At 46.1% G+C, this 18,817-nt stretch overlaps 1 protein-coding gene across 5 annotated transcripts in view; it reads left to right on the top strand.

Moving 5' to 3' along the window:
* LOC140503251 (uncharacterized) overlaps window positions 1-15,520 on the top strand; it is a 28,800-nt gene extending 13,280 nt beyond the window's left edge. For all 5 annotated transcript variants that reach the window (XM_072607046.1, XM_072607048.1, XM_072607044.1 and 2 more), the window contains 3 exons: window positions 8,413-8,539; window positions 9,227-9,313; window positions 12,819-15,520. In XM_072607046.1, coding sequence (XP_072463147.1) covers window positions 8,413-8,539; window positions 9,227-9,313; window positions 12,819-14,557 — 1,953 coding nt within the window. In that variant the 3' untranslated portion in view covers window positions 14,558-15,520. The remainder of the gene's footprint in view (window positions 1-8,412; window positions 8,540-9,226; window positions 9,314-12,818) is intronic.
* The last annotated feature ends 3,297 nt before the right edge of the window (window positions 15,521-18,817 follow it).

The raw sequence follows: 18,817 nt of genomic DNA, 5'->3' as shown, positions 1-18,817 counted from the left end.
GGGAGGCCACTCTACATCTTGGGTTTTCCGCATGCCTATCTGCTGTATGAGGGATGGGTGAGGGAGGGGAAGGGAACGAACATCTGTAGAGGGACTACTGTGTGCCAGGCACTGTGCTAAACACTTTACAAATATCCCCTCATTTGATCCTCCCACCCACCCTGTGAAGTCTGCGTAGTTATTTTAGATTGTACTTTTATCATTAATAATGTTATTACAGTTGAGGAAACTGAGTCAGGCAGGTCAGGTGACTCGCCCAGGGTCACACGGCCAGGAAGTGCCCGAGGCAGGACTTGATACAGCATTGTCAGTATTTTGTGGAAGGGAAGTCGTGACAAGTGAGTATTTTTATTTTCTTGCCATTTTTAGTGGGAGTTCCTCTAATGTTTCTCTGAACACATAATGTTGACTTTTATTTTCAAGCAGATGCTCCTTATCATGCTGAATCCCCTCTGTTAATTTTTTGTTTTTAAATATTTTATTATTATAAATGTAATAATACCCATGAGAAATATAAATAGTTAAAACAGGGAATCTCGGTTTTTTTTAAATCTAAGCCTATGTTTTCCTTTGTATGAAGAACTTCCAGTATGGAAATGCCTTCTACTAATCCAGATCAGTAGCTTACTCATCTTTAACTTAGTGTCTTAGAGAGTTAACTCACGGGGACACTGAGGAATGAGATGAAGGGACCTGCCCTGGGTCATTCTAGCAACGTGTATCAGAGGTAGTACTTGAACCTGACCCTTCCAGACTCCAAGGCTGGACCTCTGTCTGCTACCCATCCCCTACCCCCACACACACACACGTTATACCTCCCACTCCCAGCCTGTCAGATCTCTAAAACAAAATCTTCAAATGCAAACTGCCTTTTTATTGGAAAAATGACAGTATGGAAAAAACATGAAAATAGAGAATGAGGGTAAGAGCTGAAAGCCAGTTTGATCTATTGGTCTCAGGTGTAGAAGGTGCCCAACACGTTGGCCGGGTCATTTGTGGAGACTTTAGGAGAGGGAAAGGACAAGGGGGGCAAGTTCAGAGAGCCCAGATAGGTTGCAGTCTGTACTGTTGGAGTGAATGTCCACAGAAATCATAAATTCTGAAGTTTCAGGACCAGTGTATTTATTCTGCATTTTTCCTTCCTGGTTTTCTGCGTGTCTTTATAAACGTTTATTTGTTTTGTTTGGGCTCCTGTGAGTTTAGTGTCAATGTTTTTCCATATTTTTTTTGTGTTTTTTATGCAGTATAGTTTTTGTAGCTAACCTTAATGCATATAGACCTCTCATGTAGTAAATGCCTTGGGAATAGATAAGGGTACCATGATGTAGGGTGTGAGAAATGCCTCACACCAGACTTCTAACTGTCACTGATTTGTTATCTTATTAATTCTGTCACCAGGCACTAAGATTATCAAGCTATGTTGCGGTGTTATGTCGTAAATTCCTAAAATGGGAAACCTGTAATTAATAATTAGCTCTGAGCCCCCGCCTAGTAAAACCAGTGAAATCTCTTTTCCCATGAGCTTCCTTCCCTTTTTCCGCTTCAAACCCTGATTCCACAGGCTTAGATCAACACCAGTGTTAATTGCCTGTATAATTTATTAGCAGTCACAATAAAGACGTAGATAAATATTTACTCTGTGTGTTGACTCGGAGAAAGGTCAGCCAGAATCACCTCTGTGCTCTTGTAAAGCAGAGAAAAACGTGGTTGTTGTCCACTAGAATTTTCTCGCCCCTGCCTGGCTTGCAACTGCTGACTCCCCCGTGGTACCTGAACTTGTGGCGGAACCACCCTTAGGATGGTGGTTAAAATCTCTCAGTAGTTCTACACAGGATGGCTCCTCCACAGAGTTAGTGTTAAAGCATTCAGTTCTCTCAGAGGGTCTCTTAGACTCTTCAACAAGACAGTTAACTCACAATTGTCCTCAAGAAAGAAGATCTTGGCTCTCATCCCCCACCTCCCATGGATGCCCTCCAAGATGACCAGTAACTCTCCAAGACTTGTTCTGTCCTGATGGTTAACTGTGGACTCTCATAGACCATTTCTCAATGACTTCTCCTCCAAAGACACCCCTGTACAGTCAGTCTCCAAGATTCTAATGGTTGTTGTTATTGATCTCTTAAAGATAAAACCATCCTGACCAGAGCACTTAGTTAAGCTGGAGTCCTGTTTAGACTTGCTCTGATTTTGGTCTGTGCTTTTAATCTGGGCAAGATACTTGCAGGAAGGAAACTCTCTCCAGTGATTAGTTGACTGTCAGTGAGAGGTTCTGGGCCTTGTCCAAGATCAAGTATCCACCATATGTCACAGGCAAAAAACCTTGAGTCTTCCTGACTCTAGGGCTCGAGTCTTTTTTTTTCTCATCTGTTACCAGCAAAGCAGCCACAAAACCTTGTAGGTGATCGGACTTTGTTTCATTTTAATTGTCTCCTTTGGCTAGAGGGGCTCTCTGCAGGAAAGGGCACGATCTTTCCTGTCTGTTATTGGATTTCCCTCTAAGGTCAGGCCAGCTCACCCTACCCACATACCAGATGCTTCCGGGCAACACTGCCCAAATGGAAGTTTATCACTTCGACCTGTTTTTTGCCAAGTTGAGGGGAATAAATTAGCATGCTTTCATTTCTGTTTCCCTGAGTATTAGGTAATTTGAACAGAGTATTTATTCATTTATATTTGAAATGAAACAATGAAAAGCCAGAGGGAACCCTGGAGATCGGTAGACCAGGGGTTCTTCACCTTTCTTGGGCCCCAGACCCATTGGACAGACAGTCTGGGGAAGTCTAGGGCTGGAGTCCTCCTCAGAATCACATCTTTAAATGCAGAAAATAAAATATTAAGAATTACAAAGGAAATCAGGAATGTTGCTATAAAGATGTGATTTCCCCTTCCCTTCATGGATTTCCTGAATTCTATCCACAGACCTTAGATCCAGAACCCCTAATCTGGTACACACACACACACACACACACACACACACACACACACACACACTCGCACTCGCACTCGCACTCGCACTCACACACCTCATTTCACCAGCCGGGCAAAGGAATCCCATAGAGTTGAAGTTAAGTGACCTTCCTAAAATCGTGTAGGTTGTGAAGAGCTAAGCTGGGATTCAGCCTTAAATTCTCTGAAGGAGTTTAGGTCCCTCAGTTCAGCTCATTGTGTCATTTCAGCTGTTCTTCACAAGGCAGTGTGTGTGAAGTTCCTTGCGAACCTTTGAGTGCTGGGGAGGTGGTTGTGTTCGTGTGTGTCCATCTCTGAACTGCTCTCAGCTCTCTCTTTTCTAATGCCTTCCTGCGTAGCTGGACCACCTCCACCTCCTCCACTGCCTTGGCCTCATCTCTTTTCTAACCTAGGCAGCTCAGCCAGAGAAATGTGGCTTTTCTTTTCTGAAGCTTGGTCATTTGTTATTTGGTTGCATAGATGACACCCCTGAGAGTCTTATTTTGGACAATAATTTTAGATATTCAGTTTCTTTGTGTGTTTGTGCCTAGAATCCCATGATCATATATCTAGACCTGCAAAGGACCTTGGAGGTCATTCCATCATTTTTTTTTTTTATTTAACTTTTTACATTTATTTTCACAAAATTTTGGGTTACAAATTTTCTCCCCTTTTATCCCCTCCCCCCCCCAAACCCAAGCATTCTAATTGCCCCTGTGACCGATCTGCTCTCTCTTCTATCCTCCCTCTCTGCCCTTGTCTCCGTCTTCTCTTTTGTCCTGTAGGGCCAGATAGCTTTCTTTACCCCTTAACCTGTATTTCGTATTTCCTAGAGGTAAGAACATTACAGTTGATCCTAACACTTTGAGTTCCACCTTCTTTAGCTCCCTCCCTCTCCACCCCTTCCCTTTGGAAGACAAGCAATTCAATATAGGCCAAATCTGTGTAGTTTTGCAAATGATTTCCATACTAGTTGTGTTGTATAGGACTAACTATATTTCCCTCCATCCTATCCTGTCCCCCATTACTTCTATTCTCTTATGATCCTTTCCCTCCCCATGAGTGTTGACCTCGGATTGCATTCTCCTCCCCATGCCCTCCCCTCTATCCTCCCCCCCACCCTGCTTGTGCCCTTGTCCCCCACTCTCCTGTATTGTGAGATAGGTTTTCCTATCAAAATGAGTGTGCATTTTATTCTTTCCTTTAGTGGAATGTGATGAGAGTAGACCTCATGTTTTTCTCTCGCCTCCCCTCTTTATCCCTCCACTAATAAGTCTTTTACTTGCCTCTTTTATGAGAGATAATTTGCCCCATTCAACTTCTCCCTTTCTCCTCCCAATATTTCTCTCTCACTGCTTGATTTCATTTTTTTTTTTTGAGATATGATCCCATCCTCTTCAATTCACTCTGTGCACTCTGTCTCTATGTATGTGTGCGTATGTGCATGTGTGTGTGTGTACTCCCACCCAGTACCCAGATACTGAAAAGTTTCAAGAGTTACAAATACCGTCTTTCCATGTAGGAATGTAAACAGTTCAACTTTAGTAAGTCCCTTATGACTTCTCTTTGCTGTTCACCTTTTCATGGTTCTCTTCATTCTTGTGTTTGAAAGTCAAATTTTCTTTTCAGCTCTGGTCTTTTCATCAAGAAAATTTGAAAATCCTCTATTTCATTGAAAGACCATTTTTTCTCCTGAAGTATTATACTCAGTTTTGCTGGGTAGGTGATTCTTGGTTTTAGTCCTAGTTCCTTTGACTTCTGGAATATCCTATTCCATTCCCTTCGATCCCTTAATGTAGAGGCTGCTAGATCTTGTGTTATCCTGATTGTATTTCCACAATACTTGAATTGTTTCTTTCTAGCTGCTTGCAATATTTTCTCTTTCACCTGGGAATTCTGGAATTTGGCCACAATGTTCCTAGGAGTTTCTCTTTTTGGATCTCTTTCAAGCGGTGTTCTGTGGATTCCTTGAATATTTATTTTGCCCTCTGGTTCTAGAATCTCAGGGCAGTTTTCCTTGATTATTTCATGGAAGATGATGTCTAGGCTCTTCTTTTGATCATGGTTTTCAGGTAGTCCCAGAATTTTTACATTGTCTCTCCTGAATCTATTTTCCAGGTCAGTTGTTTTTCCAATAAGATATTTCACATTATCTTCCATTTTTCCAATCTTCTCGCTATGTTCTGTGATATCTGTCTTTCTCACAAAGTCCTTAGCGTCCCATCTGTGCCATTCTAGTTTTGAAAGAACTATTTTCTTCAGTGAGCTTTTGAATCTCCTTTTCCATTTGGCTGATTCTGCTTTTGAAATCATTCTTCTCCTCATTGGCTTTTTGAACCTCTTTTGCCAGTTGAGTTAGGCTAGTTTTCAAGGTGTTAATTTCTTCAACATTTTTTTGGTTCTCCTTTAGCAGGGAGCTGATCTGCTTTTCATGCTTCTCTTTCATCCGTCTCATTTCTCTTCCCAGTTTTTCCTCCACCTCTCTAACTTGATTTTCAAAATTCTTTTTGAGCTCTTCCATGGCCTGAGCCCATTGGGTGGGCTGGGACACAGAATCCTTGATTTCTGTGTCTTTGCCTGATGGTAAGCATTGTTCTTCCTCATCAGAAAGGAAGGGAGGAAATGTCTGTTCTCCAAGAAAGTAGCCTTCAATAGTTTTATTTCTTTTCCCTTTTCTGGGCATTCTTCCCAGCCAGTGACTTGACCTCTGAATATTTCTCCTCACACCCACCTCACCTCCTGGTCCTCCCAGCCAGCGTTTGGGGACTGAGATTCAAATGCTGCTTCCCAGCCTTAGGGCTTTTGGCGGGGGCAGGGCTGCTATTCAGTGTGAGAATTAAGTTCAGGTGGTCAGGTTGGGGCAGGGCCGCCTCTCAGGCTCAGTTCCCTCAGGGGGTTTATGCACAGACCTTCAACAATGGATCCAGGCTCCCGCCCGCTTGGGGAGCCCCTGTCTGCAGCCACCTCCCAGCCTCTACCTCCCGGGGCGGGGCCCGAGTTATGGGGGCACCCCACTCCCCTCTCGACCCCCCAAAGAGACTCTCTCACTGACCCCCGTCACCTGTGGGTGGAGGGGCTTGTGCCGCTGCTGGAGATCCCGTCCCTGAAGCCTGCTTGGATCTGTACCTCTCGGAGCCGCAGCTGCTGCAGGTCTGGGCTGGGCTCCGCGTCTGCAGCGCGACGGACCTTTTGCAAGAGGTTTGCAGGTCCCTCTGTGGGTGAAGGGACCCGCATGGCCGCTGGAGATCCCGTCCCCGTAGCCGGCTCGGATCTTTTCCTCACAGTGTCGTGGCCACTGCAGGGCTGCCCTCTGCTCCCAGTCCCGGCGCCCAGTCCGCAGTGCGAAGGACCCCCCGCGAGAGGTTTGCAAGTCTCTCCGGAACAGAAATCTCCCTCGCTCCAATATTCCATGGCCTCTGGGTGCAGAATTCACCGTGAGTTGGTCCCCTCTAGCCGTTCTGTGGGTTGTGGGTTCAGAGCTATGTGTATGTGCGTCTTTCTACTCCGCCATCTTGGCTCCGCCCCTCCATCATTTTACAGATGAGGAAACCAAGGCCCAGAGAGGCGTCAGGGTACAATGGATTACAGTCAGAGGACCTGAATTCAAACCCCAGCTTGCTGGGCAATCCTGGATTCATCATTGTACCTCAGTTTCCTCAACTGTAAAATGAAGGAGTTGGGATAGATAGCCTCTGGAGTGCCTTGCAGCCCTAAGCCCTAATCCTGCGATCAGTAAGTGGTCCAAGGTCACCTGGATAGTAAGCAGGGCTCTGATCCCAAAGGGTCTAGGGCACTCTCCATTGATGGTGTGCCCTTTTGTAAACCTTCACCTTGGAGTTCATAGGGTTGTCGATCACAAGACCCTGCATGGAGAGCTGGGAGGACCTCAGGCCACTGAGTCTGAGTACATGGAAGGATCTGAACCCGGGTCTTCCCGCCTCCAGTGCCCTTTACCTGCTCCTGTGCTGCCTCTCTTCACCTTCGCTGGTGTCTGACGTCCCTTCAGCCTCACCTCCTGGTCCCATCTGCGGCAGCGTTTCTCACTCCCATGAGGTTCATGTTGACATCTTTGGTTGCAGAACGGATGAATGAAAATCCATTAGATGTATTGTGGCCATTGGGTGCCATCATGGCTGTCATCATCGCTGTTAAATAGCTTTTTCTTTCCTAATTCTCTATTAAACTATTGGTCATCCTGTCAGATGCTAACAGAACACTTGGTTGTTTTAGTCCTTCTGTGATTGAACCAACTTTACCCAAACCGCTCCACACAACATTCCTCTTTTCTGCTCTTGGTGATGCAGGTTTCCTTAATCAGACCTCACCTCCCTAGGGGTGTTGGTTTGGGTGAAGGAAAGGGAACTGAGTCACTGAAGCAGCCTGTACTTAGGCTGGGGCCCTCCCAGAAAACTCAGTGAAAGCATGGTAAAGCGTTCTCCAGCTGTCACATTAGTCCCCTGCTATCCATCCATTTCTCTCCTGGCCACCCCAAGTCCCCTGCAGAAGCCCCCTGGAGATCTCCCTGCCTCAAGTCCTTCCGACCCCATGTCTAACACCAGGCCCTGCACCTCCTGGCTGCCTTGTGCGTGTGGGTGGTGAGCTTTCCTGGAAAGGTGGTGGGACCCCCAGTGGTAATGAGATGTTTGGAAGAAGGAGGTTTGGGGAGCAGGAAGGCAATGGCCCTGTTTGAGAACCCACAGGAGGTCCTGTTGAACATTCTAAGAGCCCATTAGTGAAGCAGGATGGGAGCTCAGGAGAGAGATGAGGGCTGGACTCAGAGGCCTGTGAATCAGCTGCATAGATGTGGGACAGGAGCTGATGAGATCACCAAGAAGGTAGAGGAAAGAGAAGCGGGCCCAGGACAGAGCCATGGGGGACCCTGCCACCAGTGTATGTGAGATGGATGGTAAAAGAGCAGAAGAGCTTGAGGAGAAACAGTGGTCAGACACAGAGAAGGAGGAGAAGGACCAGGGAGGTCAGTACCAGAAGAGGTCAGTGCCCTCAGGACCTGGCAAGAAGAAGGTGGTCATGCGCATTCGGGGGAAGAGACAGAGAGCTGGGTTATTGGCTAATGCTGGGGAGAACTCACTTGAGGTGCCCCTCTTGAGGTTCTGCTTGCTGAGTCTACCTACCCACTGTGGAGTGATTGGCGGTGGGGAATGACTGCTGGGATGTTGGCCATTAGGAGTCACTGCCGATGTCAGGGCTGTAGGTCTGACCCCAGGACAGAAGCTGGTCATGCTCATTGTCTGGTTTGGGGTAGTACAAGTTTGCCAGGGGCACACCTGCACAGGTAAGCAGGGATGGCCCCCTTTGCCCTGCTGGATCTATGGAGCTGCTGTCTGTTCCCAAAGAAGCCTATGAAGCCCCCTACCTCCCTCTACTGCCTGCTTGTCTCCCTTGTTCCTAAGATGGTCGGTGAGGGGGCTGGTCTCTGGCTAAGCAGGGATGTGTTTGATGTTTCAGCATCCAGTGACATTCCGGGATGTGGCCGTGCACTTCACCTGGGAGGAGTGGAGCCACCTGGACCCTGCCCAGAGAGCTCTATATAGGGAGGTGATGCTGGAGACCTTTGAGAACCTCGTCTCCCTGGGTAAGCACAGCTTGGTAAAGTTAGGGCCGAGGTGGGGAGGTGGAAAGAGGAATCCCACGCACTTCCCACAGGATGGACTTTGTGTGCAGGAACACTCCAGAGCGGACAGGAAGATCCCAAGATTCCAGAGTCTTAGGGCCACTAGACATTGTGGCAGCCACAGTAACAGCAATAACTTGTGTTTGTACAGAAGCACTCGCCTCCTGTCTTCTGATCCTCACAGCAGCCTCATGAAGTAGCTGCTTTGTTATCTGCATTTTACAGAAAAGGAAACCGAGGCAGCTCGTGTGACTCGCCTAGGGCCAGCTAGCTAAATAAACACCTGAGGAAGGATTTGAACTCATGTCTTTGACTGGAGACCTAGCACCCTATCCTCTGTGCTACCTTGCTGCCTCTAGAATACTTCTGCTCCCTGTTCCAGGGGGAAAGATCTTTGCTTTGTGGAAAAGGATTTTCCATGTCAAGTCAGTGATTCTTTCCTCAGGTCTGCAGAGTGGGCAGGTGCCCCCCTCTTAGCATACTTCTCCTCCATTCTCAGAAGGCAGAGCAGAGGGGGACTCCAAGGGCCTTGGATCACCCCAGGTCCCATTGGCCTGCTCTCCCTTCCCTGATAAGAAAGAAAGACTTAGGATTGAACCTTGACATGCTCTGTCCCCAGCGTTGCTTTCTTTCTCTCCCCCTGCCCAGGGCTTCCCGTTTCCAAGCCTCAGGTCATCTGCCAGCTGGAGAGAGGAGAAACCCCGTGTCTACCTGAGACAGAAGTACCGTGTCCAGGTGAGTGAGCGAGTGAGTGGGCACCCCTAGCCGCAGTTGCAGTTGCAGCTCTGCAAGCCAGACGTGGGCAGGGGGCTCTCCTCAGCATCACCCCTTTCCCTGTGAGAAGCCCTTGCTCCCCCGGCTGCTCCTCTCCCGTCTCTGCCTCAGACAGAGGTCTTGAACTTTGTTTGCTTTACCCCTGAAGAGCTATCAACCCCACTCCTATGCACAAGCACACCTCTGCCACAGCTAAGTGGGTGTATTTAGAACTCTGGAGCAGCTCCCTTTGGCCACCGTGGCTGCCCTCTGCACATTTTCCAGGGTTTGTCCTGATTGTGCTGGGTCTTGGGGCCGTCACTTCCCTCCTTGGTGTCTTGGCTCAGCAGTGCCTGGCATATGCTGTCATGGAGGGTGTCGGTTGTCCTTGTTCTCCTCATTTCTCTTGGCACACCATTCTCTTCATGAATCACCATTTACTTGTCCCATGCCTCTCATCAGACACGTGGGTCATGTCCAACTTTTTGCTATGACAAAGAGTATTAGTAGGTTCCTGATTCAGAAGAGGAGGGCATGGAACAAGATGTCCTTGGAGGTCCCATTCAGCTCTAGGGCTGGTGTCCTGCCGAGCTCACGAACTTTGAGCTGGAACTCCTGTGATTCAACCCTGCCCTCACCTGGACGGCTGCAGTGCCTGCTGGGAGCCTGCCTGCCTCAAGTCTCTCCCCACTCCAGTCCCTCCTCCATTCACTCCCCAGAGGGATTTTCCTAAAATGCATGTCTGGTCACTTGGCACTGTCTTTTCCAGGATCCAGTACCAAATGCTGTGCTTGGCACTAAAGCCCCCTCATCACCTGTCACGTCCTTTCTTCCCAGCCTTTCCCCTTCCTCCCCAGTATATCTGCTTGGATCCGGTAACACTAGCCTCCCAGCTCTTCCGTGAACAAGATCCTCCCTCTCTCAGCTCTGACTGCTGGCCTCCCTTAAGTCCCTGCTAGCATCCCACCTTCCACAGGGCACTTTCCCCAAGCCCTCTGTATACTAGTCCCTCCCTCAGTCCATGGCGGCCTCTTCTTGTATCCCTGGTGGCACATTGTATGCATGTAATGTATGCTCATTGGTTGACTGATTGACCTCCAAGGTCATCAGGGTCAACCGCATCATATTACAGATGAGGAAAAGGAGACCAGAGAAGTCAGTGTATTTCAGAGAAGGCTGCCTGTAGAGCCGGCTGATGAGGAGATGAAGCCATACAGAGGTTATGTGACTTGTCCAGGGTCACATGGCTAGTAAATGTCTGTGATAGAATTTGAACCCAGATCTTTCCAGCAGTAAGCTCAGCACTCTCGGCTACACCTGCTGCCTTCTGTCAGTCTCATTCCTACAGTAGAATCTCAGTCATGGCAGGCTTCTGTCTCCATGGGATCTTCTTGGGACGCCAGGCTCTGGGGGGGCTGTGACCCTGGATCTTTGGCTTGAGCTGGGGTATGCTCCCTTGTTGGAAGGAACCCTGGTCCTGGGCCAGAGACCTGTCTGCTTCCCTAGTAATAGGGAGAAGGGGAGATGGCAGGTGAGAGTGGTAAAAGATACCAAGGGACCTAAGCATTCCCCAAACAAGAGGCACCCAAAATCAATAGGCAGATATGTGCCAAGCAATGTGACCCCAGAACAGCGCATGAAACAGTCCCTACTTGTGATGAGCTGACCAGCAGACATGTAGCTGAGGAAACGAGCTGTGCCAATTGTGATAGGCTCGCTACATGCAAAACCAGAGGGTGGCAAGGCCTTGTGACTTTGGGAAAGATGGTGTCCGTACTCTCAGAGAGACCAACCCAGAAGCCCAGGGGCACGTAGAAGTGCCATCCCACAGGAAATGTGATCCCTTGCCCTCTTATGCTCAGGACGGACCTGGACACAGAGACCCTGTGAATGTCACTGCAGCTTGGCACCAACTCAGGGGATGGAGTCACACACACAGACACACAGACACACGCACACACACACACACACACACACACACACAGACACACGCACACACACACACACACGCACACACAGAAATGTTCCTGAGAATTCACCAGCTCTTCCAGATTGAGCCACTTGAGAGTTTCTTGTTTTAAAATGTTTTTCTTGTTGTATTTTTTTGTCACCTAGTTTCCCCTTTTATTTATCATCAGATAAAAACATTCCTTCCCTTCCCTCTCCCACAGAGTCTTCCCACCCAGCATTATTTTAAGACAGAAAAGGAAAAAATTGACATAACCATTGTACAACCCTGGTGCACCTTCTGCCCCTGCAAAGGTTTGGGTTGAGGGGTCTTCTCTCATCTCTTCTTTAGAGCCAGGCTTTTTACAACATTGACTCTGTGAGTGTGTGTGCACATGTGTGTTTGTGTGTATATGCATCTGAGAGTATGCGTGCACATGTGTGCACACACATGTATGTGTGTTTGTGTGTGTGTTCTTTCTGTTTACATGGTTGGAGTTATTGTGTATATTATTTGGTTCTGCTGACTTCACTTTGCACAAGTTCGTATTGATCTTTCCCTTCTTTTCTGTATTTGACACATTGATTTCTTGGTTTTTACCTCTTTTGATTTCTTTTGTTTTCTTTGAGAAAGCGTAGCGGTTAGGGTGCCTTCCTTGGAGCCTGGGGAGATCTGAGTTCAAATCTGGTGCAGGCTGTAGGACTCTAGGCAGATCACTTATCCTCTGAATATCCTGGGCAACCCTCTGACACAAAGATGTGCCAAGCTGTACGGGTTTAGGTAGTTCTCTTATCCAAGCGTTCTTATGCTGATGAAATCACTTTGTTGTTGCTTTATATCCCCTAACCTTGCTTTCCCTCACCTTGACTTCAGTCCCTCCATTCTTTCCTCCGTACAAACTACTCTCTCCTCCCTTCCCCATCTTGACTCCTCAGTGAGCACGTTCCCTCGACAGGATTTTTCTCTCAAGACCCCTATCCCCCTTATTCCGTCCCTGATCTTGTCCTACCAAGCTGTGACCTTGGATGACACCCACCACCCACTACCTGCCCTCCTTTTCACTGCTGCTGAAACACCTACTCCTGGACTCAGTAGCCCGTCCTCCTGACTGTTCCACAAACAAGACACATCATCTCTCAGCTCCAGGCATTTTCTCCGATTGTCTTCCATATTTGGAACGCTCTCTCTACTCATCTCTGTCTCATGTTCTCCTTGACTTCTCTTAGAGATCTCCCTCTCAACTGTTGTCTTCTCCAAGAAGCCTTTCTCAATGGCCCTTCGTGTTCACCTTTCCTCTGGTGATTATCTCTAGTTTATCCTGCACATATTGTATTTGTACGTTGTTGTGTGTGTGTTGTCTCCCCCTTAGGCTGCAGGCTCCTCAAGGGTGGGGACTGTCTTTTGTCTTTTCTTTGTATCCCCAACACTGAGTGTTGCCCAACATATAGTAGGTGCTTACTAAATGTATGCCAACTTGTCTCAGCTTCCTTCTTCCCGATACAAAGAACAGTGGATATTGACTCTTTTTATTTCTTTCAGATTCCCTCAATTCTGGGACCAAGTATGAAATAAACGACTGGATTCCAAAGCATGGCCTTTTTATGGGAGCATCATTCAAGGAAAGACCAGCAACCAGGAATGGTCCCTGGCATTCCAAGATGGTAGGAGCTTGGGACCTTGATGCCATAGGAGAGCGGCAGAAAGGTCACCAGGAGATACAGTCCAGACAGATAACAGTCACCTCCAGAAAACCTTTGAATCAAGTGAACATTCCTGAACGCAGTCCAACTGATAGGAGTTTTAGTCTAGAGTCAATCTATGTTCCACAACAGAGAGTTTCTACAGAGAAAAGTCTTCATAAATATGATACTCTCGTTAAGAGCTTCAAGCAGTTTTCGGACTTAATTGATTGTAATAGACTGTCCTTGGGAAAGAAGCTTTGTAAGTATAATAAATCCAGGAATCCTTTCAGTTACCACTCAGACCTTATTCAGTTTCATAGACTATATAATGGTGAAAAAATATATGAGTGTAATGAATGTGGAAAAACCTTTGGGAAAAAAGCGTACCTTACTCAACATCAGAGAATTCATACAGGGGAAAAACCCCATAAATGTAACGTATGTGGAAAAGCCTTCAGTCATAGGGAAAACCTGACTCATCATAAGAGAATTCATACAGGAAAGAAACCCTATCAGTGTAATGAATGTGGCAAAGCCTTCAGTCAGTGGGGAACTCTAACTGCACACCAGAGAATTCATACTGGAGAGAAGCCCTATATATGTAATGAATGTGGAAAAGCCTTTTGCCAAAGAGGAACCCTTAATGTACATAAAAGAATTCACACTGGAGAGAAACACTTTGAATGCAAAGAGTGTGGGAAAGCCTTTAGCAACAATTCATGCCTTAATCTACATCAGAGAATTCATACTGGAGAAAAACCCTATAAATGTAATGAATGTGGAAAAGACTTCCGACACAGGGCATCTTTTATCTATCATAAAAGAATTCATACTGGTGAGAAACCCTTTGAATGTAATGAATGTGGGAGAGCTTTCAGCAAGAAAGGAAATTTTATTGAACATCAGAGAATTCATACTGGAGAGAAACCCTTTATATGCAGTGAATGTGGGAAAGGCTTCATCAATAACACTCGCCTTAATCTACATCAGAGATTTCATACAGGAGAGAGACCCCATAAATGTAATGAATGTGGCAAAGCATTCAGGCACAGGGGAAGCCTCAGTGCCCATCGCAGAATTCATACAGGAGAGAGGCCGCACAAATGTACTGAATGTTTGAAAGCATTTGGCCAGAGGGGACAGCTTACTAAACACCAGAGAGTTCATGCAAGAGCGAAAGCCCACAGTTTTGATGAATTTGGAAGACCCTTCAGTCAGTGGGGAAGCCTTGCTGAACAAAAGAGGATCCCTGTAAAGAAACCCTTTGTGTGTAACGAATGTGGGAAAGCCTTTAGCCAGAACTCAAACCTTATTCTACATCAGAGAATTCATACTGGAGAGAAACCTTTTGTGTGTGAAGAATGTGGGAAAGCCTTCAACCAGAAGGGGAACCTTAACGAACATAAAAGAATTCATACTGGAGAGAAGCCCTTTATCTGCAGTGAATGTGGGAGAGCCTTCAGCCGGAGAGGGCACCTTACGGAACATAAGATAATCCACACTGGAGAAAAACCCTTTGAGTGTAATGAGTGTGGGAGAGCCTTCAGACGCAAGAGACATCTTACTGAACATGTGAAAATCCATTCTCGAAAGTAACCCTTGGAATGTGATGAGTGCGGGAAAGCCGTTGGCCAGAAAAAACACCATCCTGGATGGCAAAGAATTCATTCGTGGTGAGAATCTTCATCATGTGTTAATGTGGAAAAGGCTTCAGAAAAACATGAGGAATGACAAAATTGGAGGGACCTAGTTCATCTCTCACAAGATATCAGGAACTTAGCTACTGACTACTATGAAATGATCAATCAATCTGACATCCTCGTTTTCAGAATTGGGAAACAGGACGACAGATAAAATGGCAGTCAGTTTTCTACAGCAGAAAGCGCACTGGTGCTGGTGCTCTGAACCCAAAGGGCTCCCATCCTGCCCCTGCTTGCCCTCTCTGTGACTCTGGATGAGGCCCAGGACCTCCATTTCCTCTTCTGTAAAATGAAGTCATTGGACCTTCTCGCTTCTGGGGTCCTTTCCCGCTCTCAGCCTAGAATACTGTGGCCTGAACCCAGATTCTCTGATTCCAGATTCAGGGTCTTCCCATCACACCTTAGCTGATGCTCAAAGTTGTGCCGTTTTTATGGGGAAAATTTCATAACAACTAAGCATTTGTTAAATACTCAAGAGTTCAGGCTGCAATTGGTCACCAGCTCTATCCCAATTTGGTGCTTTGAGAGGCAGACATACCTCCAGCCTCGATTGCGTCCCTTGTTACTCCAGAATGCATTTGCTGCCCTCAGGTGGCCTCCATCCAGGTAGCCTGTGGGGTTGGTCTGAAATAGCATCTGGACTGTAATGTTAAAGAAATAGATATATTTTCAGTCAAAACCACCAAAATGTTATTTATTTAGTTATTTGTACAGGATTTTCTGTTTTCCTTTTTATGCTAAAACTATTAGCCATCCACAACCAAAAAGAAATCAGAATAAACAAGCATAAAAGATTATTGTGCATTAAATGTATGTTACCTTATTGACCGTTTGTTAAATAAACCAAGCTGTACACTCACCCACATCCACCAAATGGTGACCAAAAGACTCTGTTTGTTTCTCTGGCCCTCTCGGGCCCTTTGGTCTTTGGTGTATCTTTCTGAATGTTTACTGTCCTGTACTTAGTTGTAGTCTTTGAATATATAATATCATTTTGACTGCTTTCCTTAGTCTGTGTCAGTTCCTGTGTCTACCCACACTTCTCTGTAGTCTCTATATCTGTGACTTGTTGTGGCATTTTAACATTCAGTTGAATTCAAATGAGTAGAGGCAGCACATGGCACAAGGGAGGGAGTGCTGGACCTTGCATCAGGAAGTCCTGATTAGATATTTAATGAGCTAGGGGACTTTTGGGCAAGTCATTTAACCTATGTCTGCCTCAGTTTCCTCCACAGTAAAATGGGAATAATCACAGCACTCCCTCATAGGGTTATGGTAAGGATGACATGAGACACTCTTAGCACAGTGCCTGGCACATAGTAGGTCCTATGAAGTGTTCCTGTTATTACCTATTCCTATTTTAGGAAGATTGTTGAAGGGCAGTGGAATGGACTCGGAGGCAGAAAGAGCCGGCTTCCAGTCCCACTTCTCACACATCCTCCATGGGTGTAGGCAAGGCCCAGAACCTGTCTGTGCTCTAGGTGCCTCTTTGAGGGCACAGGTTGCAAAGAAGGCCTTGATAGAGGAAGCTTCATTACAACTTTTCTCAAAACTTTTTGGACTCAAGACACCTTTGTACTCTTAACCCACAAAGAGCTCTTGTTTCTGTGGATTATATCCACTGAGGTGCTTGAATCGGCTCCTACCAGTTCCCTAGAGCTGGTTGTTAAATTTTCAGGAATTCTCATTAGCTGGTTGTTAAACTGCCATTATTAAAAATGAAATTATATAAACATACATATATTAAAATAAAGGTAACAAATACTCAAAACTCATCACTTCCTAATTATTTGCTATATTTTACTATTGCCTGTGCATTTGAGGTTATTTTCATCTCTGCATAGTGAAGATAGCACATGATGCACTGTATAGGGTACATCTCTTCCAGCTTCCATGTTTGGTGATGTCTGTGTATGCATGCTTCCCCCTCCTCCTTTCCATGGAGAGCTGGTTGTCAGCACTTAGGGTTAGCCACACCACACCACTGGCACTTTTTATCAATATCATATTAGAAATTTAAACTGATAAAATTTGAAAATATTCATTTAAAAATAGCAATCATAAGTCTGTTACATGTAACATGGTTTTTTTTTGTAAGTAGTGTTTTATTTTTTCCAGTTACATATAATGATAGTTTTCAACATTCATTTTTTTGTATATTGTGAGTTTAGAATTTTTCACCCTCCCCAAGACAGATTGGAGTCTGATACAGGTCCTACATGTGCAATCACAAATAACATGTTTTTAATGAAAAATAACTTTTCCACAACAATTAGTGAGAATAGCATTGTTTTGTATGTATGTATGTATGTATTTTTCCCCCAGGCCTTTTTAATGTCTGATTTAATAGAAGATTTAACTGAATTCTTATACCTGCTTCTGCATTCCATCTTATGATGCATTGTTTGGGTGGAGCATAGGAAAAAAGTCTGACTTCGCTGAGATTTGTAGTTGGAAAAGGAAGGAGTATTTTAATAGGCAAATGACCTCCTAGTATTATGAGAACATCTCAACCTTACATGTGTTATCATTGTTGTTTGTTGTTCGATCTCAAAGAGGACCATTACATCAGGGAGGTGACGCCATGACATGCAAGTGAATTTGAAGGATGCAGGGGACCCCCAGGTTCACTGGCCACACTTTGAGAACTTCTGCCCACTACCAGGACCAGTCCCTAAACATTTATTAAGCACCTACTATGTGCAGGACAGTGAGGAGAAAAAGGGCATGGGGGCCATCCAGTGTAGCCAGAAGAGAGTGTGAGTGAGGAAGAGATACAGCGGATAAAGACATCCAATTCAGACTGCCCATTTTATGGAAGAGGAAACAAGCCTGAGAGGTTGTGACTTGCCCAGGATACACAAATGTTAAGTGTTGATTTTCAGCTCAGGCCTGTGTCTTAGAAGCACTGCTTTGTCAGTGGCCTGTGGCATGAATTGCCAAAGGGTCAAACTGGGAGCAGGGCTATCACTGAAGGGGCTACTGAAATAATTTAGATGGGAGGTCATAAAAAATGGAGGTTTGGAGGGGGAAGTGCTAGCAACTTCTTGGGCATGGGAAGTAAAGGTGAGATAAGGGTCAGGGGAGCACAGAAATGGAGTGACCAGAGGAGGACAAGGAGGAGGATTGGGTTTGAGAGGGGTAATGAGTTCTGTTGACATGTGTTGGGCTAGGCATGCCTGTAGGATATTCAGGTGACATCCTGAAGTCAGTCAGTGACTGGAATTGAGAAGAGAGCTTAGGGTTGGAGAGAGATCTGGGAGCCATCCAGGTAGAGCTGATGACTGAGCCCTGGAGACCTCTCAGAGAGAAGAGGACCCAAGGTGCCATCTTGACAATGGGCATGGGAGAGATGAGGAGCCCTAGGGGATGAGTCCACTAGTGAGTAACCCATGGAAACCAAGAGAGGAGAGGCCAGGAAAGGAACTTGAGATGCCCTGTAGGAGAATGGAAGGAAAGCCATTGGAATTAGAGAGTTTCATTCTAGTGGTGGGGTCAGAAGACGATGTGAAAGAGGTGGGAAGGTAGCCAAGGTTATGGGTACTGAAATCAAAGAAAATGACCAGGTAACGTTTATTCGGAGCTTTAAGACTTGCAAAGCATTCTACGTATGTTATCTCCTTTGTAAGGCCTTTGGGCCTTACAACAGTCTTGCGAGGAAGATGCCAAAGTGCCATGATGCCCACTTTTACAAAGGGAGAAACTGAGACAGGCTTAAGTGACTTGCCCATCATCATTTGGCTTGTGTCAGAAGCAAGCTTCATACCAGGACCTTTCCACTCAGCCTTTCAATCAGCAAATGTTTATTAAGCACCTACTGTGTGTCCAGCCCTGTGCTAGTCACTGAACAGGAACAGAGGGCAGGGCAGGACCTGGAGCCTGAGAGGTTTTACCTGTGCATTACCAGGGGCCCAGCCCTGCACACCAATGGCCAATATCGCAAAGCCTACGATCCCGTGGGGGATTGGAGTACATGCTCTGAAGGCAAGGTATACAAAGTTAGCAAATAGTCAACAAACAAAAAGGCAAGGATGTCATTAAGTTTGCCACCTGAATCCATGAAGCATGTGGTTCTCCCAAGGCAGAAGTCCTTCGCTATCGGGGCTTTAGTCCAATATTCCAGAAACTGGGGTTTCTTACATGTATGAGCTGGGTC

This window comes from Notamacropus eugenii, chromosome 5 (genome assembly GCF_028372415.1).
Source record: "Notamacropus eugenii isolate mMacEug1 chromosome 5, mMacEug1.pri_v2, whole genome shotgun sequence".
Classification (NCBI taxonomy): domain Eukaryota; kingdom Metazoa; phylum Chordata; class Mammalia; order Diprotodontia; family Macropodidae; genus Notamacropus; species Notamacropus eugenii.
Note: the sequence above shows the minus strand (reverse complement) of the source record. Positions and strands in the feature narration are given on the sequence as shown.